General features: G+C 33.5%; 1 protein-coding gene across 12 annotated transcripts in view; it reads right to left on the bottom strand.

The window, feature by feature from the left end:
* Window positions 1–1,081: 1,081 nt before the first annotated feature.
* Window positions 1,082–18,228, bottom strand: part of Hr51 (photoreceptor-specific nuclear hormone receptor 51) — an 80,701-nt gene continuing 63,554 nt past the window's right edge. For 7 of the 12 annotated variants that reach the window (XM_088273243.1, XM_088273246.1, XM_088273241.1 and 4 more), the window contains exons 6-11: window positions 15,304–15,418; window positions 13,307–13,381; window positions 8,790–8,998; window positions 4,467–4,696; window positions 3,376–3,604; window positions 1,082–2,216 (exon numbers count right to left, since the gene is read on the bottom strand). In XM_088273243.1, coding sequence (XP_088129369.1) covers window positions 1,978–2,216; window positions 3,376–3,604; window positions 4,467–4,696; window positions 8,790–8,998; window positions 13,307–13,381; window positions 15,304–15,418 — 1,097 coding nt within the window. In that variant the 3' untranslated portion in view covers window positions 1,082–1,977. The remainder of the gene's footprint in view (window positions 2,217–3,375; window positions 3,605–4,466; window positions 4,697–8,789; window positions 8,999–13,306; window positions 13,382–15,303; window positions 15,419–18,228) is intronic. The other 5 variants (XM_088273251.1, XM_088273248.1, XM_088273249.1 and 2 more) reach the window with 1 other exon arrangement.

The following is an 18,228-nucleotide window of genomic DNA, read 5'->3' as shown; positions in this document are numbered from 1 at the left end:
ATTTTAATATTATTTTTATTTACTATGTAAAATTATAATACACTGTTTTTCTTTGTCATTTTAATAAATTTTAATTTTATACTGCTCGTAGTTTGATTTTTAAAATCTTGTTTAGACCTTTAATTAGTTTTCGTTGTCTAAATATTTAAAATATAATGTAAATTGTCAAATTGTCAAATTAGTATACTAATACGACGGCCAGAGACATCTATTGACAATTATATACAGCGCATACTCTTACTTGTTACATTAAATTACACACAGATGGCAGTAGCAGTAGCAGTTTTTATCCACTTATTGAATATTAATTCAGATGTCACGGAAATAAAAAATAACAATACTTACTTAAGATATTTTTAAGTAAAACGTAAACGCATAATTTTGAATGTGTCCAAATATCTGTTGATAAATGCTGGATTTCAATTATTTTTCAAAGCAATATTTAAATTGATATAAAATACAAAATAACATGTAAGTAAATCCCTCTTTTTAGAATGGGAAAATCAGTGTGCAAACATTTCCATTAAATTATGGTTTTTATTGAAATACAAAGTTATTTTTGATTAAATATATGTACCATTTTTTAATATAATTATTTTAAAATAAAATTAAACATTCCTCCTCATTTATGTAGTTAATAATTTATAAAACATGTAAATGCATTTCCAATTATTTATACACTTATTGTTGTTCTCATATATATTGATCAATTTTCTATACTTAATTTTTTTTATACTCTCAATTTTTTTAAATATCATTTGTACATAAAATCTATACCAAATTTTACATAGAACTATTTTATATACTTACATACATTAATAAGCTTCATTTTTTTGGAGTGGATTTCCTATATTACTTCCACATATTGTATCAAAACTCATTCGTTCATGCGTAAATTTTGACAGTTATATCGCCACTCCTTTCAACAACGTCATATTTAAATATTTAAATATTTAAAAATCGTAAATTTTCAGTTGTGCATGTTTTCGGAATGCCCAGAAAATGTACTACATCCCAGCAAAAGCGGCATATTTTTAACTTAATATTTACCCGCTATAGGGCAGAAAGTGTTGTTTTTGCATTTTGAAGAAAAAGTATTGTTTAATTATTTTTTTTTACTAAAACTAAATATTTTCAAATGGAGAAAAAACATTCAGGTTTTACCTAAAAAGATCTGTTACACAGTTAAAAGTTCAATAAGTGACTTTTTCATTTTGAAGATGTACTAATTTCCTATTTCTGGACATTAAATTCTTGCCAGTTCTTGAAATACAATACCCAATTCTCAAACAATGCATGTCCTAAGAACCCATTTCTCATTTCTCGTAAGTACATTTTACTGATTAGGACTCGCAGGGTCCGCATTTAACAGTATGAAGGCTGTCTGGAGATCGGATTTATACTCGGTGAAGACCAAATGCCGCCTATACAATGCCTGCATTGCTCCTGTTCTCTTATACGGCTGTGAAACATGGCACCTTACAAGGGCCCAGATATATAGGTGTCTGCGGAGAATTTTAGGCGTGCGGTGGTTTGACTTTGTGAGGAATAAAGAGATAAGGCGTAGGACGCAGCAAATCTTGGTCACAACTGTCGTCAAGAAAAGGCGATTCAGTTGGCTTGGTCATGTACTCCGCATGCCTCCTGAGAGCCTTAATCAAGCTTGCCTCTTTTACAAGGCATCAGGTTCGCGCCGCCCAGGACGACCACTGCTGACAATTCGTCGGCAGTTCTCGTCAGAACTTCGGGACGCGGATCTAACTTGGGAGGATGCAAGGGAGCTGGCAGCCCACAGAAAAGCCTGGAGATAGTTTGTGGACTCTATATGCTCCACCTAGGTAGCGGATATGGTTTAAAAAACATTTTATTGAACTTTGAATTCTTGCCAGTTCATAAAGTTACACAAATTCTGGAACACACTCGATCTAATTCTCAACTCATGACAATTCTTGCATGTATAATAACATTATCCCATTCTCAATTCTTGTACATGTCACAAAGCACTTTCTCCATGGGAGTCGCGCCGATGGTCTTGGCGAAGAACAGCCTCTCCAGCCTTGCTGCCGGAACGGTCCTCAGCAAAGGCAGCAGCAGAAGCAGTCGACCAAATCTTGCTGGTCTTGCCGGAGCCAAGGCTCTGGCGTGTTGGAGCAGCATTACTTGAGCCTGGTCTTGAAGATGCTCTATTTGCAGGGGTTCTTTCAAACCTCTGGTTTCTGAAAAATAAATGTTAACTTCACGTGTTATTAATTGATGCTAGAATTGAATGAAAAAAGATGCATGAATAAAAAATAAAACAAATATTTGGACACACTCAAAATGTTATTACTAAATATAACTGGTCAAATTATAAGCTAAAATAATGTGATTATAATCCAGGATTCGGACCTCACACACTAATATAAGAATTTCTGACCAATAAAAAGCTCCTTTTCATCTCACCAATAGATGTCTGTAGTGAAGTTCTAGTGATTCAAGAACAAAGGTTTCTAAATTGGTTCATATATATAGAACTTCCAAGAATTGGGGAAGTGTGGTTGTCAATAATGAGTAGAATTGGTGAAAGTTACACGTGTGTAAAGTGATCACTTAAACCAGCCTATGAAGGTCGTCAGCCCCGTAAATGCCCAGACTTCAATGTTCTTCTTCATTTTTGATGAGATGAAAAATAAAAATAGTTTATTTTTTTATTAATATTTTGTTGAAATATTAAAAAATAAAAATAAAAGAAATCCATTTATCCTTATAATTTAGAAATTTATATTTTAGAAATCCAAAATAAATGAATTTATAAAATATGTACATTATATATTTTTGACCCTTCCAATGCCGGAACGTATTAATATGGCCGTACCCAGCAGGCCGTGATTATTCAAGAAAATAAAACCTTAAAAAAAATTTGTATGCGTAAACGCACTCGTGGCAGCGAACCGGTTAAAATTGACGCACATGATTTTCGAAAGCAATTTGTGCGTCTTATAGCCCATAAAATACGGTATCTCTCTTCCCTCTCATGTAACGAAATGCGCCTAATAATAGTGACGCGTCCTCGAAACATTACTTTTGATTCTCGGACAGTTATCGATTCGCTCCTCATCTTAAAACTAAATAACTAACCATCACGCCGCTACCCCACAGGGGTAGGCAGAGAGAATCGAACGCCACACCACTCTGTCTTTGCAAACATTCTTCGCCTCTTCTGCATTCTTGCATCTCCTCATACATACCCGACGATTATAACGACTCCTGACCCGGCCGCTTTCAAGTATTTGACATACCTGATTGTGCCAAGTTTCCTCGGTCTTCCTCTGCTTCTTTTTCCAACTACATTCTGATCCTCATCTTTTTCACTTCGAAATCACTTATTCCACTCACCCGATCTAAAGAGCACGATGGCTTTCATGCAGGCGAACTCTGCGGGGTCGACCAGCACCGCCTTGTAGCGCGCGAGCGTGTCCTGAAGAAGGCGCAGGTCCCGCGCCGCCGCCCCCGCGCCCCCCTCCTGCCAGCTGAAGAGGGGCGCGCCGCCGGGCTCCAGGGGCATGCACCACTGGATGGCGTTCAGGAGGAACAACTCTGCCCAGGCTTCTTCCAGCAATATCACCTGCAATTTTCATGGTGTATTTTGTATTATTGATTGATTTGGCATTGACTTTGTGGGATGTATAACCTCTATCCACACCCAATGGTGCATAGGGCACTGCATAAAATTGACGCAGTGTTATCTTGATCATTACTTACATGAAGGCAAGGTGATCACTCTTGCGCTTCAAGAACCAGTCCAGGGTAATATTAAATAAATATTACGGTGTTAAAATCACTAATATTTATTTTTTCCTCCCCCCCTGGGAATCGAACCTGGGACCTCCGGCACGGTAGCTAAACACGCTGACCATTATACCACGGAGGCAGAAAATTTGTGGGATGTAATTTTTTTTATTATTTACTTGGAGAGTACGTATGTTTCTGCCAGTGTCAAGTCTAATTATCATTTAAAAATAAAATTCTTCTTCTTCATCTTATTGTAGGCCTTGTGGCCTGTTTTTTTAAGAGGGATTAGCCTCCTGAGATGTCGATTCCTAGCTATCGACCCATCTCTTTGGTGGTTTGCCCGGGAGTCGTCTACCATGGGGTTGGCCGTACAGTGGGGGAGTCTGGATGGTTCCATTCTCCTCACATGCGCATACCATTGTCTCCTTCGTTGCCTTCCCCACCTAACGACATCTTCGATCTCGCATATTTCCCTTTTAAAAATAAAATAGTACTAAAAAATAATCGTAACAATTAATAAACATTTTCATATTATTTTTTTACATCTCAGTACAGATGGAGAAGACTATGGAAGTCTGGGATCACAAGTAACCTGATCACAGGTTACTTGTGATCAGGTTACTTGCGTTTGGGTTACTTGTGATTAGGATACTTGTCATTAGGTTACTTGTGATAAGTTTACTGGTGTTAATTACCTGGTCTCGGAAGGCCAGGCTCGCGAAGGAGGGCAGGTTCTTGGCCCACTTGACGGCCATGAAGAGCAGCCGAGCCGAGGTCTCGTGGGCCGCCTCGTACCCGGCCGACGCGGCCAGACTGGCGCCCAGCGAGGGGCCCAGGTTGTTGCTCGAGCCGCGGTTCTGTTCGCTCTCCGCCCAGCTTCCAGTGCCGTCTTCCGGGTTCGTGACGTCCACGTCAATGCTGTCATCTAAACATGGCGATAATTTATTTTATATATTTTAAACATAATAACAATTTGGTGACAATTTGATCAATAATATTCTTGTTAGCTTTCATTGTTCACTTTGTGTACGGAGAATGATAAAGAGGCTATATCGCTCATTCCTTTCAAGAACGTCATAAATCAAAAATCGTCAATTTTGAGTTGTGCATGTTTTCGGAATGCCCTAAAAATGTACTATATCCCAGCAAAAGCGGTATATTTTTAACTTAATAATTACCCGCTACAGGGCAGAATGTGCTGTTTTTGCATTATGAAGAAAAGGTATTGTTTAATTATTTTTTTATATATACTAAATATTTTTCAAATGCAGAAAAAACCTTCAGGTTTTACCTAAAAAGATCTGTTGCACAGTAAAAAGTTCAATAAGTGGCTTGATATTTATTTTCAATACATTGTGTTATATTTTAAAAACGTTTTCCTGAAAAATCAAGTTTTTTGATTTATGACGTTCTTGAAAGGAGTGAGCGATATATGAATAATGAGGAGAGCGATTTATAAAATTACAGTACCCTAAAGTTAATACTACTTTTAATATAATTAAAACAATATAATAATTTAAACAATATTTGATTTTACACGATCGTAGTGAAATAACATGATTTATGAATAATTTTGATAATTTAATTTTAATTTTATTTAGGAATATTGGGATTATATCCAACAAGTTATTCACATAAATGAGTTACACAAAAAAGGACATGCATATTCTATTCTCCCTGCCTACTCCTGCGGGAAAAAGACGTGAAGATAAGTGAGTTTTTTTTAATAATACAGATAACAATGATCTCCATTTTTTGTTGTTGATAAATATTTATAACAAACATAATGTGCGAATGAAAATGAAACAATAAACATCAAATTTTACATCTTCGAATTGATATTGCAAATAACTCAGATGAATGACGATTTTCGTATATGAAAAATACAGATAAGTATCGACATTTCACCCTGCACATAGCTGCTCATTTGAAGTCAAAGTAATTAATCAAATAAATATATTTTTGAAACTTTACATATTTTTAATAAAGTCACTTTTCAACCGTCAAATCTCTGCACAAAATTGTAAATACTTGTATGTAGAACCAAGGAATTTAGAAATTTAGTTAAATATTTTGTAAGTACCGTAGATACACATTTAAAAGCGAGGGTTGTAATATTTAACCCTCAATAAACCACCCGATGGCTTTTAATACAGCCCCAAAACTCGAAGATTCCCCAAATTTCCCGGCCAAAAAGGAGAGAGGTGATCAGTTATGAATAAAGGATTAAACTGAACACCTGAGCGGAGGATTAGGGACTTGTGTACTTTACATCGAGTCCTAATTGTTCCCAGAGGACTCTCATCCTGCCGCTAGGATATCACAGGCTTAGAGTCACTTTATCCTAGCGCTGCGGTGATATCGCCGGCATTAACATCGCAAGGAAATTTGCAAATCTAGTAAGTCGTTTGGGATGAAAATACATATTGATGATGGAGGTTTCAGGCTTCACGTTTCAGGGTAAAGGCACTAACCTTTTCAATTCTGTTAAACCTTGGAATACTTGTGTGTATATTATTTACAATGTATGCGTTATAAACGCGTGGTAAATTTTGTCAAAACATGGTTGTATAACATATAAGTATTAGTAAATATGTATATTAGCTTATTTGTGGGGAACTTTCAAATAGGGGCGTTTTATATTTTTCTTATTTATTATAAATAAATTTATATTTATTATATATCGCTCACTCCTTTCAAGAACGTCGTAAATAAAAAATCGTCAATTTTCAGTTGTGCATGTTTTTGGAATGCCCAGAAAATGTACTTTATCCCAGCAAAAGCAGCATATTTTTTAATTAATGTTTACCCGATACAGGGCAGAGAGTATTGTTTTTGCATTTTGAAGAAAAGATATTGTTTATTTTTTTTTTTAATATGCTAAATATTTTTCAAATGGAGAAAAAACCTTCAGGTTTTACCTAAAAGTATGTGTTACACAGTAAAAAGTTCAATAAGTGGCTTGATATTTATTTTTAATTCATTGTATTATATTTTTAAACATTAAAAATGTTCTGAAAAAATCAAGTTTTTTGATTTATGACGATCTTGAAAGGAGTAAGCGATATATAAAATTATAAATGCAGAATTTGATAAATGAAGGAAAAATAATTTTTTCGAATTGAGTGAGGCTTTTATTTTCTTTGGTGATCTGTCATTCCGGATTTTTAATACATTTTCAAATTACCAGGAGATTTTTATTCGTAGATAAACGCCTGTTATCCGCAATATGCGTAGCATGTACGAACCACGTACGCCTAGTAATCAAGTTTAAAATACAAACTAAAAGTTTGTATTTTTACCTGTTAATGAGAACATCCGCAGTTCTCAAAACTTCTCTATTCCCTCATCAGGTTAACTGTAGACTGGTAAAATACTGGTATATATCTCAAATATAAACAGGAAGTGGTGAAGTAGAGTATTTAAGTGGTATTACATAGAGTTACTAATGAATGATAAGGAGAGTGTTATATTCCCTTCTTCAACCCTATCATCCACATCCGATGGTGAATAGGGCACTGCATCATATAAACGCAGTGTTATCTTGATCCGTTTACATATGAAGGAAAGGTGATCAGCCCTCCGCTTCAGATACCAATCCAGGATAATATTGAATAAATATTAATGTAAAAAAATCACTTTTATTTATTTTACCCCCTTTGGGAATTGAACCCAGGACCTCCGGTACGGTAGTCGATCGTGCTGACCATTACATTACGGTGGTGGTTATTTAACCATACCACAAAGTTAACAATGCTTTTAAATTACAAAATCTCGTTGAGTACTTAATAGTTTAATTTTGGGCAGAAAATTCATTGGTTCAGGAAATTGTCACAAGTCGAAACAAGACTGTCCGAACACTACTCGGGTTATTCAATAAACACAAATAGGTCAATTTTTCTTCTTCTTTTTCTTCTTCTTCTTCTTCTTCGTCTCCTGCGATGTCGATTCCTGTCAGTCAATATTTGATTCTAGTAAAGCAGTAAAGGCTGACGAGCAGTGCTCGGGGTCATTAAATATAATACTAACTTCTAGCCCGAGTCACGCTCGGGCTAGTCAAGTTACTGGTTCAATTTATTTATTTCAATTAATATATACATTACAAACTATAAAAAAATTATATCGTATACATTAAAATAAAATATATGCAAGAACTATTGCTTAAGGTGTAGAAGAATCCCGCATCGGAAAACTCCTTCAGACACATGGAACAGACCAATATCCAATGAGATATTTTTCAACATAGCGGTAGCTCTTCTTACAGGCATTACCATCGGCAGGTTGGTCCTGTATATAGAAATGTGAAACAATCTATGCCGACGCTGTCTTAGGTAACTATCGGGAACATACAGACCAATGTTCCGGATAATTTCTGGATTATCGATCATACCGCGCAACAATCGATAAAAATGCATAATCAAATACACATTCCTTCTAGTCTCTAAACTATTGTAGCCAAGCATACCCTGGAGAAACTGGGTCGGGTAGAGCCGAGGATAATAGCCGTACTCTCTCATGTAGAGATACCTCAGAAACTTCTTTTGGATTTTCTCTACCATAAGAGAGTACTTAAGCGAAGGTTTGATAGCCCTTAGAATTAACAATAAATATGGTAGTCGAACACTGCAATATATCGTTCCGAACATTTTTAATTTGTTGCCGACGGATGGTAGAGGTCAAAATGAAATATGGAACAAAGGCAAAATAAAGGAAGTTAATTTTATGAAAATTGTAAATTTTTTAAAATTTTTTCTCTTTTTTGTGTCTATATTAGGTTAAAATGGTTAAAAACAATGAAAAATGTACTCGAAAATAACTCCACCTACAAGACACACAAGGTGGTTTGGTGGATCTTTTGGTGGATGCAAAAAAAAAGTTATAAATATGTTTAAATTGTGATTTAAATAAATGTATACAAATAAAAAAAAATATATATCTTGTGGCCCCCAAATCATCGAGCCTCTCTCGAGATTACTTCGCACCGAGGAGTTATAAAGAGTTAATATTGCTGGTCTTACCATCGTCTCCAGTGTCGATCTTGCTCGGGGATCGGCTCCTACTGGAAGGCGAGGGGGACGTGGAGGGATGCGCCCGCGGGGTCTGGGGGGAGGGCATGCGACCCCCTACTGAGGCTCCGGTCCCCAAGGGGGCTCCCGGCCCCATGGAGGAGCTCCCCAGCAAGGGGGCGTAGCGCCCCGGAGACAGCAGCGCGAGGGACACCGGAGGACTGGAAATAGATCATAAAATAACAATTCATAAAAATAACAGAAAATAACAATTTGACAATGACTAAAGCCTCATCACTATTCGGCTGTCCAAACTTAAAACACAGTAAGGGACAATTTTTTGTAGTACGTTTTTTTTGCATATTTGGACCAAGTAGAATCTACTTAGTCCGAAATGCAAAAAAAACGTACTACAAAAAAATGTCCCTTACTGTGTTTTGAGTTTGGACAGCCGTATTTTCTACTGATAAGAAAAAATAAATAAAAATTAGATACAGCTCCAACCTCCTCTTCATCCTTCAAAATCTCCATATATATTTTTATTTATAGATTTGGCGTTTAATTTGTAGAACTCGTTTGAAAATGACATAACTAGGCAAAACAATTGTCAAAAAATTGATTTTTATGTGTTTTTAATATATATATATATATATATATATATATATATATATATATATTTATATATATATATATATATATATGTATATATATATATATATATATATATATATATATATATTTATATATATATATATATATATATATATATATATATATATATATATATATATATATATATATATATATATGTATATATATATATATATATATATATATATATATATTTATATATATATATATATATCTATATATATATATATATATATATATATATATCTATCTATATATATATATATAATTTCCAAGAATTCGAGTAGTGTGGTTGTCAATAATGGGTAGAATTGGTGAATGTTACACGTGTGTAAAGTGATCACTTAAACCAGCCTATGACGGTCGTCAGCCTCGTAAATGCCCCAAATTCCTTATTCTTTTTCATTCTTTGATGAGATGTCAAAAAATGAAATAATATACAACTTAGTTGACTAATAAAATCTGTGTATGATTTAAAAAGTTGTTACATAAATTAAAATGGAGTTCTACAAATTAAACGCAAAATCAATAAATAAGAAAATATAAAAAATCTGTGTATGATTATAATGTAACTTTGTTTTAAAATCACTTCAAATATTTTATTATAACTTAATTATAATGTATACCGATTTCGAAGCTAACCGGTAGACATTATAATTAAGTTAAGTAAGGGCAGTACGCCTTCCTGAGGGCAGCTTGTTGAGCTCCTCGTCACTGTGGATGGCCAACTTCCGACTTCCAGACTAGCACAGTTCAAACGGGACGTCACTTTTATTCTCTTTTGCCGCTCTTCCGTGATCCGACATGATGGTTTTGTCTCTGAGGTTTTCCCTCCGATCTTCCAGCTGGGTGACGTCACGCCACGCAAAGGTGCACCATGTCATGCGGAAGGGGTCTGTCAGACCTCAACAGCAGTAGCTTTGATGGAATTCTTCACACTCAGTTTCACTTTACACGATTCGTTAGGTTTGAATCATGATTAATCTGAATCACAAATCTGACATACATGGCAGAATATTAAAAAAAATAATAAAATAAAAATATTTATCTTTTAAATACTAAATAAAACACTGATTTATGTTTAATTTATATTTGATGCACTAACTATGTTATTTTCCATTTTATACTTAAAATGTAACTTTGGTTTAAAATCGCTAGAAATATTTTATTATAACTTAATTATAATGTCTACCGGTTCTTTATCAAGACTGATTAATACTATTAATCAGTCTTGATAAAGAAGCGGTTCGCTTCGAAACCGGTAGGCATTATAATTAAGCTATAATAAAATATTTATAGTGATTTTAAACCAAAGTTACATTTTAATTATAAAATGGAAAATCACGAAGTTAGTGCTTTAAATATAAATTATAACTTTCCCGTCCTTAGTGTAACTTAATCTATTTTTTAAAATAGTGTTAGATTCCTTAACTTTTAACTATAAACATAATTTAAATTAATAAATATTAAGTATTTCAGGTCAGGAGTCGGAATTATTTATATAAAGATTATATCGTGGTATAGATTTTGGTGTGAAAGGGGTTAAACTACCCTTGTGCTTCTAAGTCAACAAACATTGTGGCATTCGTGAAAGGATTAATTGATGCTTCATTTCAAAGAAATCTGAACGAGAAATAACCCTTTGTGTTAGTACAAAAATATATTTAGGCGTTCGAAAAAAAATATTTTAGTTAAAAATAAAAATCTCTTCCTACCAATTACTTTTTATATCATTCTGTAACTACACAAATCTGCCTTTGCAAACAATCTTCTACTCTTCTACATTCATGCATCTCCTCATAAATACCAGTCAATTATTCCAACTCCTGATCTGACCATTTCAAAGTATTTGAAACACTTAATCATGCCAAATTTTACTCTGTCTTCCTCTGCTTCTATTACTAACCACATTTGCCGCATAAATTTGTTTTAGTATTATTTTTTCACTCATTCGATTCACATTGTATCGATAATACTTGTCTGCAGGTAGGATACTAAGAATAGGATTGCAAACACCCAGACGAATTGGAAATAAATATTTGTCTAATTCGTATTGCAGTTGACGGGAATCGAACCCGCGACGCAAGTTTTGCAGTCGAGCGTCCATCCAACTATGCCGCGGTGTCTGCCAACATGGCGTTTGTATATTTGAATAAAATAAAAATATGAATGTAAGACAATCGTTGTATTGATTTAATATATTTATAGTTTTGTATATTTATTTATAGAAATATTTCATCCCCTCAGATATTATTGAAATGAAAAATACGAACAAAAGGTGCTAGTTCAAAGAATCCCACCCCATCCCTTAACGAAGCCACCCGTGAAATGGAGAATATAATATTTAATTTCAACCCCAGGTATGTCAAATATTTTCTACAACCTACGTGCTACCTAATATTTGCAAAGATGGCACACGCGGAAAATAAACATATCCTTATTGAAATTAATTAGCAGAGGCAATTTGTGTACAAGAAATGTAAAATTCTCACGGTTTGAAAAGTACTTAAATATTTATATAAATAAGTGGTCTTGTCAGGAGTCAAAATAATCGGCAGTTCTGTATGAAATGCATAAATGGAAAACGCGAAGATTGTGTGGCATTCTATTCTCTATACCTAACCCTGCGGTGAAGCGGTGTGAGTGTTAGTTAGTTTTATATATGTATATATATATATATATATATATATATATATATATATATATATATATATATATATATATATATATATATATATATATATATATCGCTTACTCCTTTCAAGAACGTCATAAATCAAAAAACTTGATTTTTCATGAGAACGTTTTTAAAGTTTAAAAATATAATATAATAAATTAAAAATAAATGTCAAGCCACTTATTGAACTTTTTACAGTGCAATAGATCTTTTAGGTGAAACTTGAAGGTTTTTTCTCCATTTGAAAAATATTTAGTATATTTAAAAAAATAATTAAACAATACCTTTTCTTCAAAATGCAAAAACAACACTTTCTGCCCTGTAGCGGGTAAATATTAAGATAAAAATATGCCTCTTTTGCTGGGATATAGTACATTTTCTGGGCATTCCGAAAACATGCACAACTGAAAATTGACGATTTTTGATTTATGACGTTCTTGAAAGGAGTGAGCGATATATCCTCTTCAAACCCTTATCCGCAATCAATGGTGTATTAATGGTGCAAAGGCACTGGATCATATTTACGCAGTGCCCTATGCACCATTAACTCCTGAATGACTACGATATGTGCATCTCATTTAAAATCAAATACCTTAATATAAGAGACGCTGAATTTAAATATGCTCAGCTTTCTGTGATAAAAAGGACAGTACGAATTTGGGATAACTTTATAGAAATGGGACAGTTGACAGATAGTGTGGCCACAAAGGAAAGGAGTCACCCTGGAGCTGCTTTTCACGGATGAAGAGGTTACTTATTCAATCAGCCCTCAGTGGACTTCAGTGCTCCACGGTTATAGCGAGTAGATCAAGGTACAGAATCATAGGACTACAAGGGCATGAACAATCTATTGACTTATCGTATGGACATAATGTGAACAGCAGACCTACCTTTAACATCATATGTAAGTTGTTAAACATATGACATAAAATGTTTTCTACAACCTCAAGGTGATGGACGCATAGCTTCCGAAACTAGTCGTCATTATAAAATAAACTCAAGAGGTAAAAAAACAAGTGTTTTTCTTTTAAACTTTCTTCAATTTCGATGACTGTCGTCATTATTTGATGTCATATTTTTAGACGTGAATCTTCCAGTTGTCATTAAAACCTTGAGGGACAGCATCAGCTGCCCAAAGTATTGGAATAAATAAACAAATAAAATAAAAAAATAGTCAGAATAATTGCATAAAGGGACCTACGTCAGGCTGGTCGAGAGAGAGGAGTCAATAGCGGAGATGAGGTAAGCAGGAATTGAAGTGTCAGTCAAAGATCTACTGCTCTCCGTCATCAAGCATCATCATCATCACCCATCACCCATCACCCAGTCATCACACCAGACAGCGAGGAACATCACATAAAACAAACACAAGTCATATGAATCTCCATACACATCACACAATGCATCGAGAATTTATTTATTTATTTCAAAGCATATTACATACATAAATCACATATGCATATCGTAGTCGTACAGGAAAAAGTGACCAACTAACAAAACGTAAAATGTTCAGGAGGGCCGTTTAAGTCACTTTTGCTTGGCAAGAAAATAAACATCAATGCAGCTAGTCATTTTAAACAAGTCAATATATTACCCTTCCAAGTTTAAAATCCTTTGGGATTTTTTCAGGGCAATATAAAGCTAGTAAGATATCAAATAGTCAATGATCACGTTTTTGTAAGAAATACACTTGGTCACTTTCTCCTGTATGACTACGATATATTATTCCCGATGAGTAATTTCTATTTCTCATTTTGGGACATGGGATTAAGGTTAACAAGACTGGAAAGATTTTTTTTAAATAACCTAAACTAATACTGATACATGGCAAAATATAAAAACAATAAAAAGGTATAATAAATAGTCACAAGACGTATATTTAAAATAAATAAATGAGAAAACACAAGGTAAGAAGCATATTGAAAATAAACTATTGAGAAAATATGAAAACTGAGAAAATACAACAAATGAGAAAATATAAAAAAACATAAGGTAAAAACAGTGGCGTTATTTAATTCTCACCCTTATCAGCACCCAATGGTGCGTAGGGCACTGAATTGCACATAAACAAAAGGATAATGATTCTGATGGTTAGATGCACGAATGTTCATCAGATAAAATTGGTCCAGGGTAAAATTTACTTTAATATTTTAAGAATCCACTCACATTTTTATTAACAACCAACTAGTTTCGGCAACAACCTGTTGCCCTCTTCAGGGTTTAATTTATGACTTTGAAATTTATGAAACTAGTTAGTAATTAATAAAAATGTGAGTGGATCAAAAAACAAAGTTTTTATTTCTCAAAATAATACATCAATATTATCCACAAACTTAATGCCTTCAATATTCAAAACATAAAATTTTATAAATTACCCAAAGGATTTTTTTACTTAAATGGGATTTTTTAAAAATTGAATTCAAAAATACAACAAATAAAGGTAAAATAATGACAAGTCCGTAGTGTTATGGTTAGTGCATTTAGTTATCAAGTTCCATTTGGTGGAAAAGTACAAATAAATAAAAAATGCATATCAAGACTATAATGGCGTCGCGGAATTTACCACCTAAATACAGTGCATTAATACGTTGAAAAACCAGCAGGTACGGATAAGAACGTTTAAGGAAAATAAAAATGAATAAAAAAATATGATAACACAATATTATCATCAAAAAATAATTAAAATCAAATTGGTATTGGTATAAATTAAATAATTAGAGTTACGGTATAACAGAGAATTGTATCGAAATATCAGAATAAAAAATATCCGTTACTAAAATTAAAGAAAAACTTCATCGATTGATTCGGCAGTCACTTTGTGGTAAAATCTATCCATTTTCAATTAATGGAAAATGATGCGGAATGCATCGAAACACGTGTCACAGTAGATTTTAAGAAATAGTGGTATTTACTAAATAAAACATTAATTCAAAATAAACAAAAACTAATTTTATCTCTTATCAAAATTTAAAAAAAGCCGTTTTTATGGTATTTAATATTTTATTTGTAATTAAAAACTTTAATCTTAACCATTATAAAAAATAAAATAAAACAATTAATTATATCCCTTTTTAAATGATAGTAAAAAAAGCAGTTTTATGTTGTTAAAAATAATAGAAAAATAATGACTAAATAGATTTATCCGTTATTGACAATCAAAAATTATCACAAAGAAAAAAATGCATAATTTTTCCTCACCCAAAGACTCCGACAGCCACAGCAGCTTCCCTAAGAGCTCTCTCTTGTCCCATGTCGCGCAGAGCTTCCGGTCTAATCGTGGCTGTATTTCTGGGCTGGCGCTCGTTCTGTACGGCTGAGAACAAGGATACAGACAGACGTGTCAGTAAACGAGGACATCTTGAGGGTAGGAGGAACGAAATGAGAAACGTTAGTATATGGATCGGATTAGAAAACCCTATTTTAATGATTATTACCATTATTAGAACTAGTATTTTGTCGGTGGAAGTCTGTTTATGTTATTTTATGACATCACATCAAAGATGAAGAAGAATATGGAAGTCTGGGCATTTAAGGGGCTGACGGCTGTCATAAGCTGGTTTAAGTGTAACATTCACCAATTCCACCATTATTGACAACCACACTACTCAAATTCTTGGAAGTTCTATATATATGGACCAATTTTGAAACATTGTTCTTGAATCACTAGAACTTCACTAGAGACATCTAATGGTGAGATGAAAAGAAGCTTTTTATTGAGCAGAAGCTCTTTAATTAGTATGTGAGGTCCGAATCCTGGATTATAATCAATAAATCATAAGATTTGAGTAATGTACTCAAATTCTTGGAAGTTCTATATAAATTAACCAATTTTGAAACAATTGTTCTTGAATCACTAAAACTTCACTAGAGACATCTATTGGCGAAATGAGCTCTTTTTGCATACTTTAACTTTTTTATACTATAATAAAAAAATATTATAAACATACACAAAAACAAAATACCGTCATTGGTGTCGCCTACTTTCAAAATCCGCCAGATCCATATAAGTCGATTATACAAAAATGCAAAATTCTCCAGGTGACATTTATGTTTAAAAGATTTGGCTATATTTAGATAAAATATTATGACATAGAGAATTTAAAGTATCCGATTCCGACCTGACGTTGGCCGGTACACTGACGCCTCCACAACCCCGACCAGCACAGCAAAGAGACACGGAACAGTGCCAAGACATTTGCAAAAAATGCTGTCATCGAGTTTTGTCACTCAACCATTATACATCGATTCTCTATTGCGGATCCCTCTCACAGTTACGATTTTTTTCCTTGATAATCTTTACCCTTTCAGGACAACTGGTTACAGCTGCTAATCACAAATTTAAAATGAATTGTCTAAGTGCCTACAGCTTTCTTGTTAAAACCATGGTGCAATATGTGTTGCCTATGTAACAGAAATAGTGCTTGTATAGATTTCATGTTGGTATCATTGTCTTGGAGCTTATTTCAGACTATTTATTGTGGCGATGTGCACATGTCGGGATATTTATAGGTTATCTGTATATTCTGTATCTTAGTTTATCAATTTTGTGAGGTTATTAAACGAAATAAACAATATAACAGGTGAGTTATAGTCATAATAATACTAAAAATAAGTAGTGTTATATCGCTCACTCCTTTAAAGAACGTCATAAATCAAAAAACTTGATTTTTCAGGAGAACGTTTTTAAAGTTTAAAAATATAATACAAAGTATTAAAAATAAATATCAAGCCACTTATTGAACTTTTTACTGTGCAACAGATCTTTTTAGGTAAAACCTGAAGGTGTTTTCTACATTTGAAAAATATTTAGTTTATTTAAAAAAAATAATGAAACAATACATTTTCTTCAAAATGGAAAAACAACTCTTTTTGCCATATAGCGGGTAAATATTAAGTTTAAAATATGCCTCTTTTTCTGGGATATAGTACATTTTCTGGGCATTCCAAAAACACGCACAACTGAAAATTGACGATTTTTGATTTATGACGTTCTTGAAAGGAGTGAGCGATATATTACCTCATATTTTCAAGAATAAATGCTTTTATTTATACTTTAGAAAACATGGTCTTTGTTGTTATCCACCAGGTACACAATGTGTATTTTTAATTTTGTTGAGGGTTAAATATTGTATCAATCTGTGTGGACAATTTTCAGTAATATTTTGGTTACATTTACACTTGTTTGTAAATAATTTCTAGAAATAAAAATGTGTTAAGTAAAATATTTTTTATCATGTCCTCAAAGGGTTAACAAATTATGGATAGAAAAACGATGGCAAATGTGTGTCTACTGTAAATTAGATAATCAGAAAAAAATGGTTATCGGTCAATTGTATCTACAGGAGATATTTAATCAAAACACTATAGCCTCTCTACGGGGGTAGCTACCACCCATCCCATTGTAGTGACGTCAGAGAACAGAATGTTTATGACGCGACCCGTCACATTAGGCCCGGCGCACACCCGCCGTGCTTCACGCCCAACTAACTCGCGAGCGCGTGTTTGTGAACCCCCTCTTGTTTGCGGATGCAACTTCATTATTATGAAGGGTTTCCGGGATCTCCGGAAATAGTTGCTCCTACCTCAGAAGCACAGTCCATTATCTATGTAAATAAAATTAAAAACAAAACACTTGTTTTATACCTCTAAGTTTTATATTTTATGACGACCACTTTTGGAAGCCTAAGAAGTTACGATCAGTTCTACAGGTATAAATATAAACTATATTGATTACCACGAAGTGAATAAATTATACCGAAACAATAAAAATATAAATAAACATTAAATGCATGTGTTAAACATTTTGAGTAGTTTTAAGTGTGTAAATGGTGCTAAGGTGGTGAAGGGTGGTATTGTTTGCATGCTGGAATAATGATTGTCCTGACGAAGAGACGGGTACGTCTCGAAACCGGTAGGCATAAAAATCTCGGTGAGTGGTTATATACTAACATTATTAACATTTTTGTTAAAAAAAAGTAAAAATGACTAACCACAAAGTAAATGCTTTAAATATTAATAATATTGAGAATATTAAATGTTACTTCGTTTTAAATCTTAAATTGCAAGATCGCATTGAATTTTTTATAAAGCGCATTGGCAGCGACATCTATTGAAATTGATAGC

Source organism: Brachycentrus maculatus, unplaced genomic scaffold (assembly GCF_059751285.1).
Source record: "Brachycentrus maculatus isolate JH-2025_06_01 unplaced genomic scaffold, ASM5975128v1 h1tg000562l, whole genome shotgun sequence".
Taxonomy (NCBI): Eukaryota; Metazoa; Arthropoda; class Insecta; order Trichoptera; family Brachycentridae; genus Brachycentrus; species Brachycentrus maculatus.
This window is presented reverse-complemented; position numbering and strand designations above follow the sequence as displayed.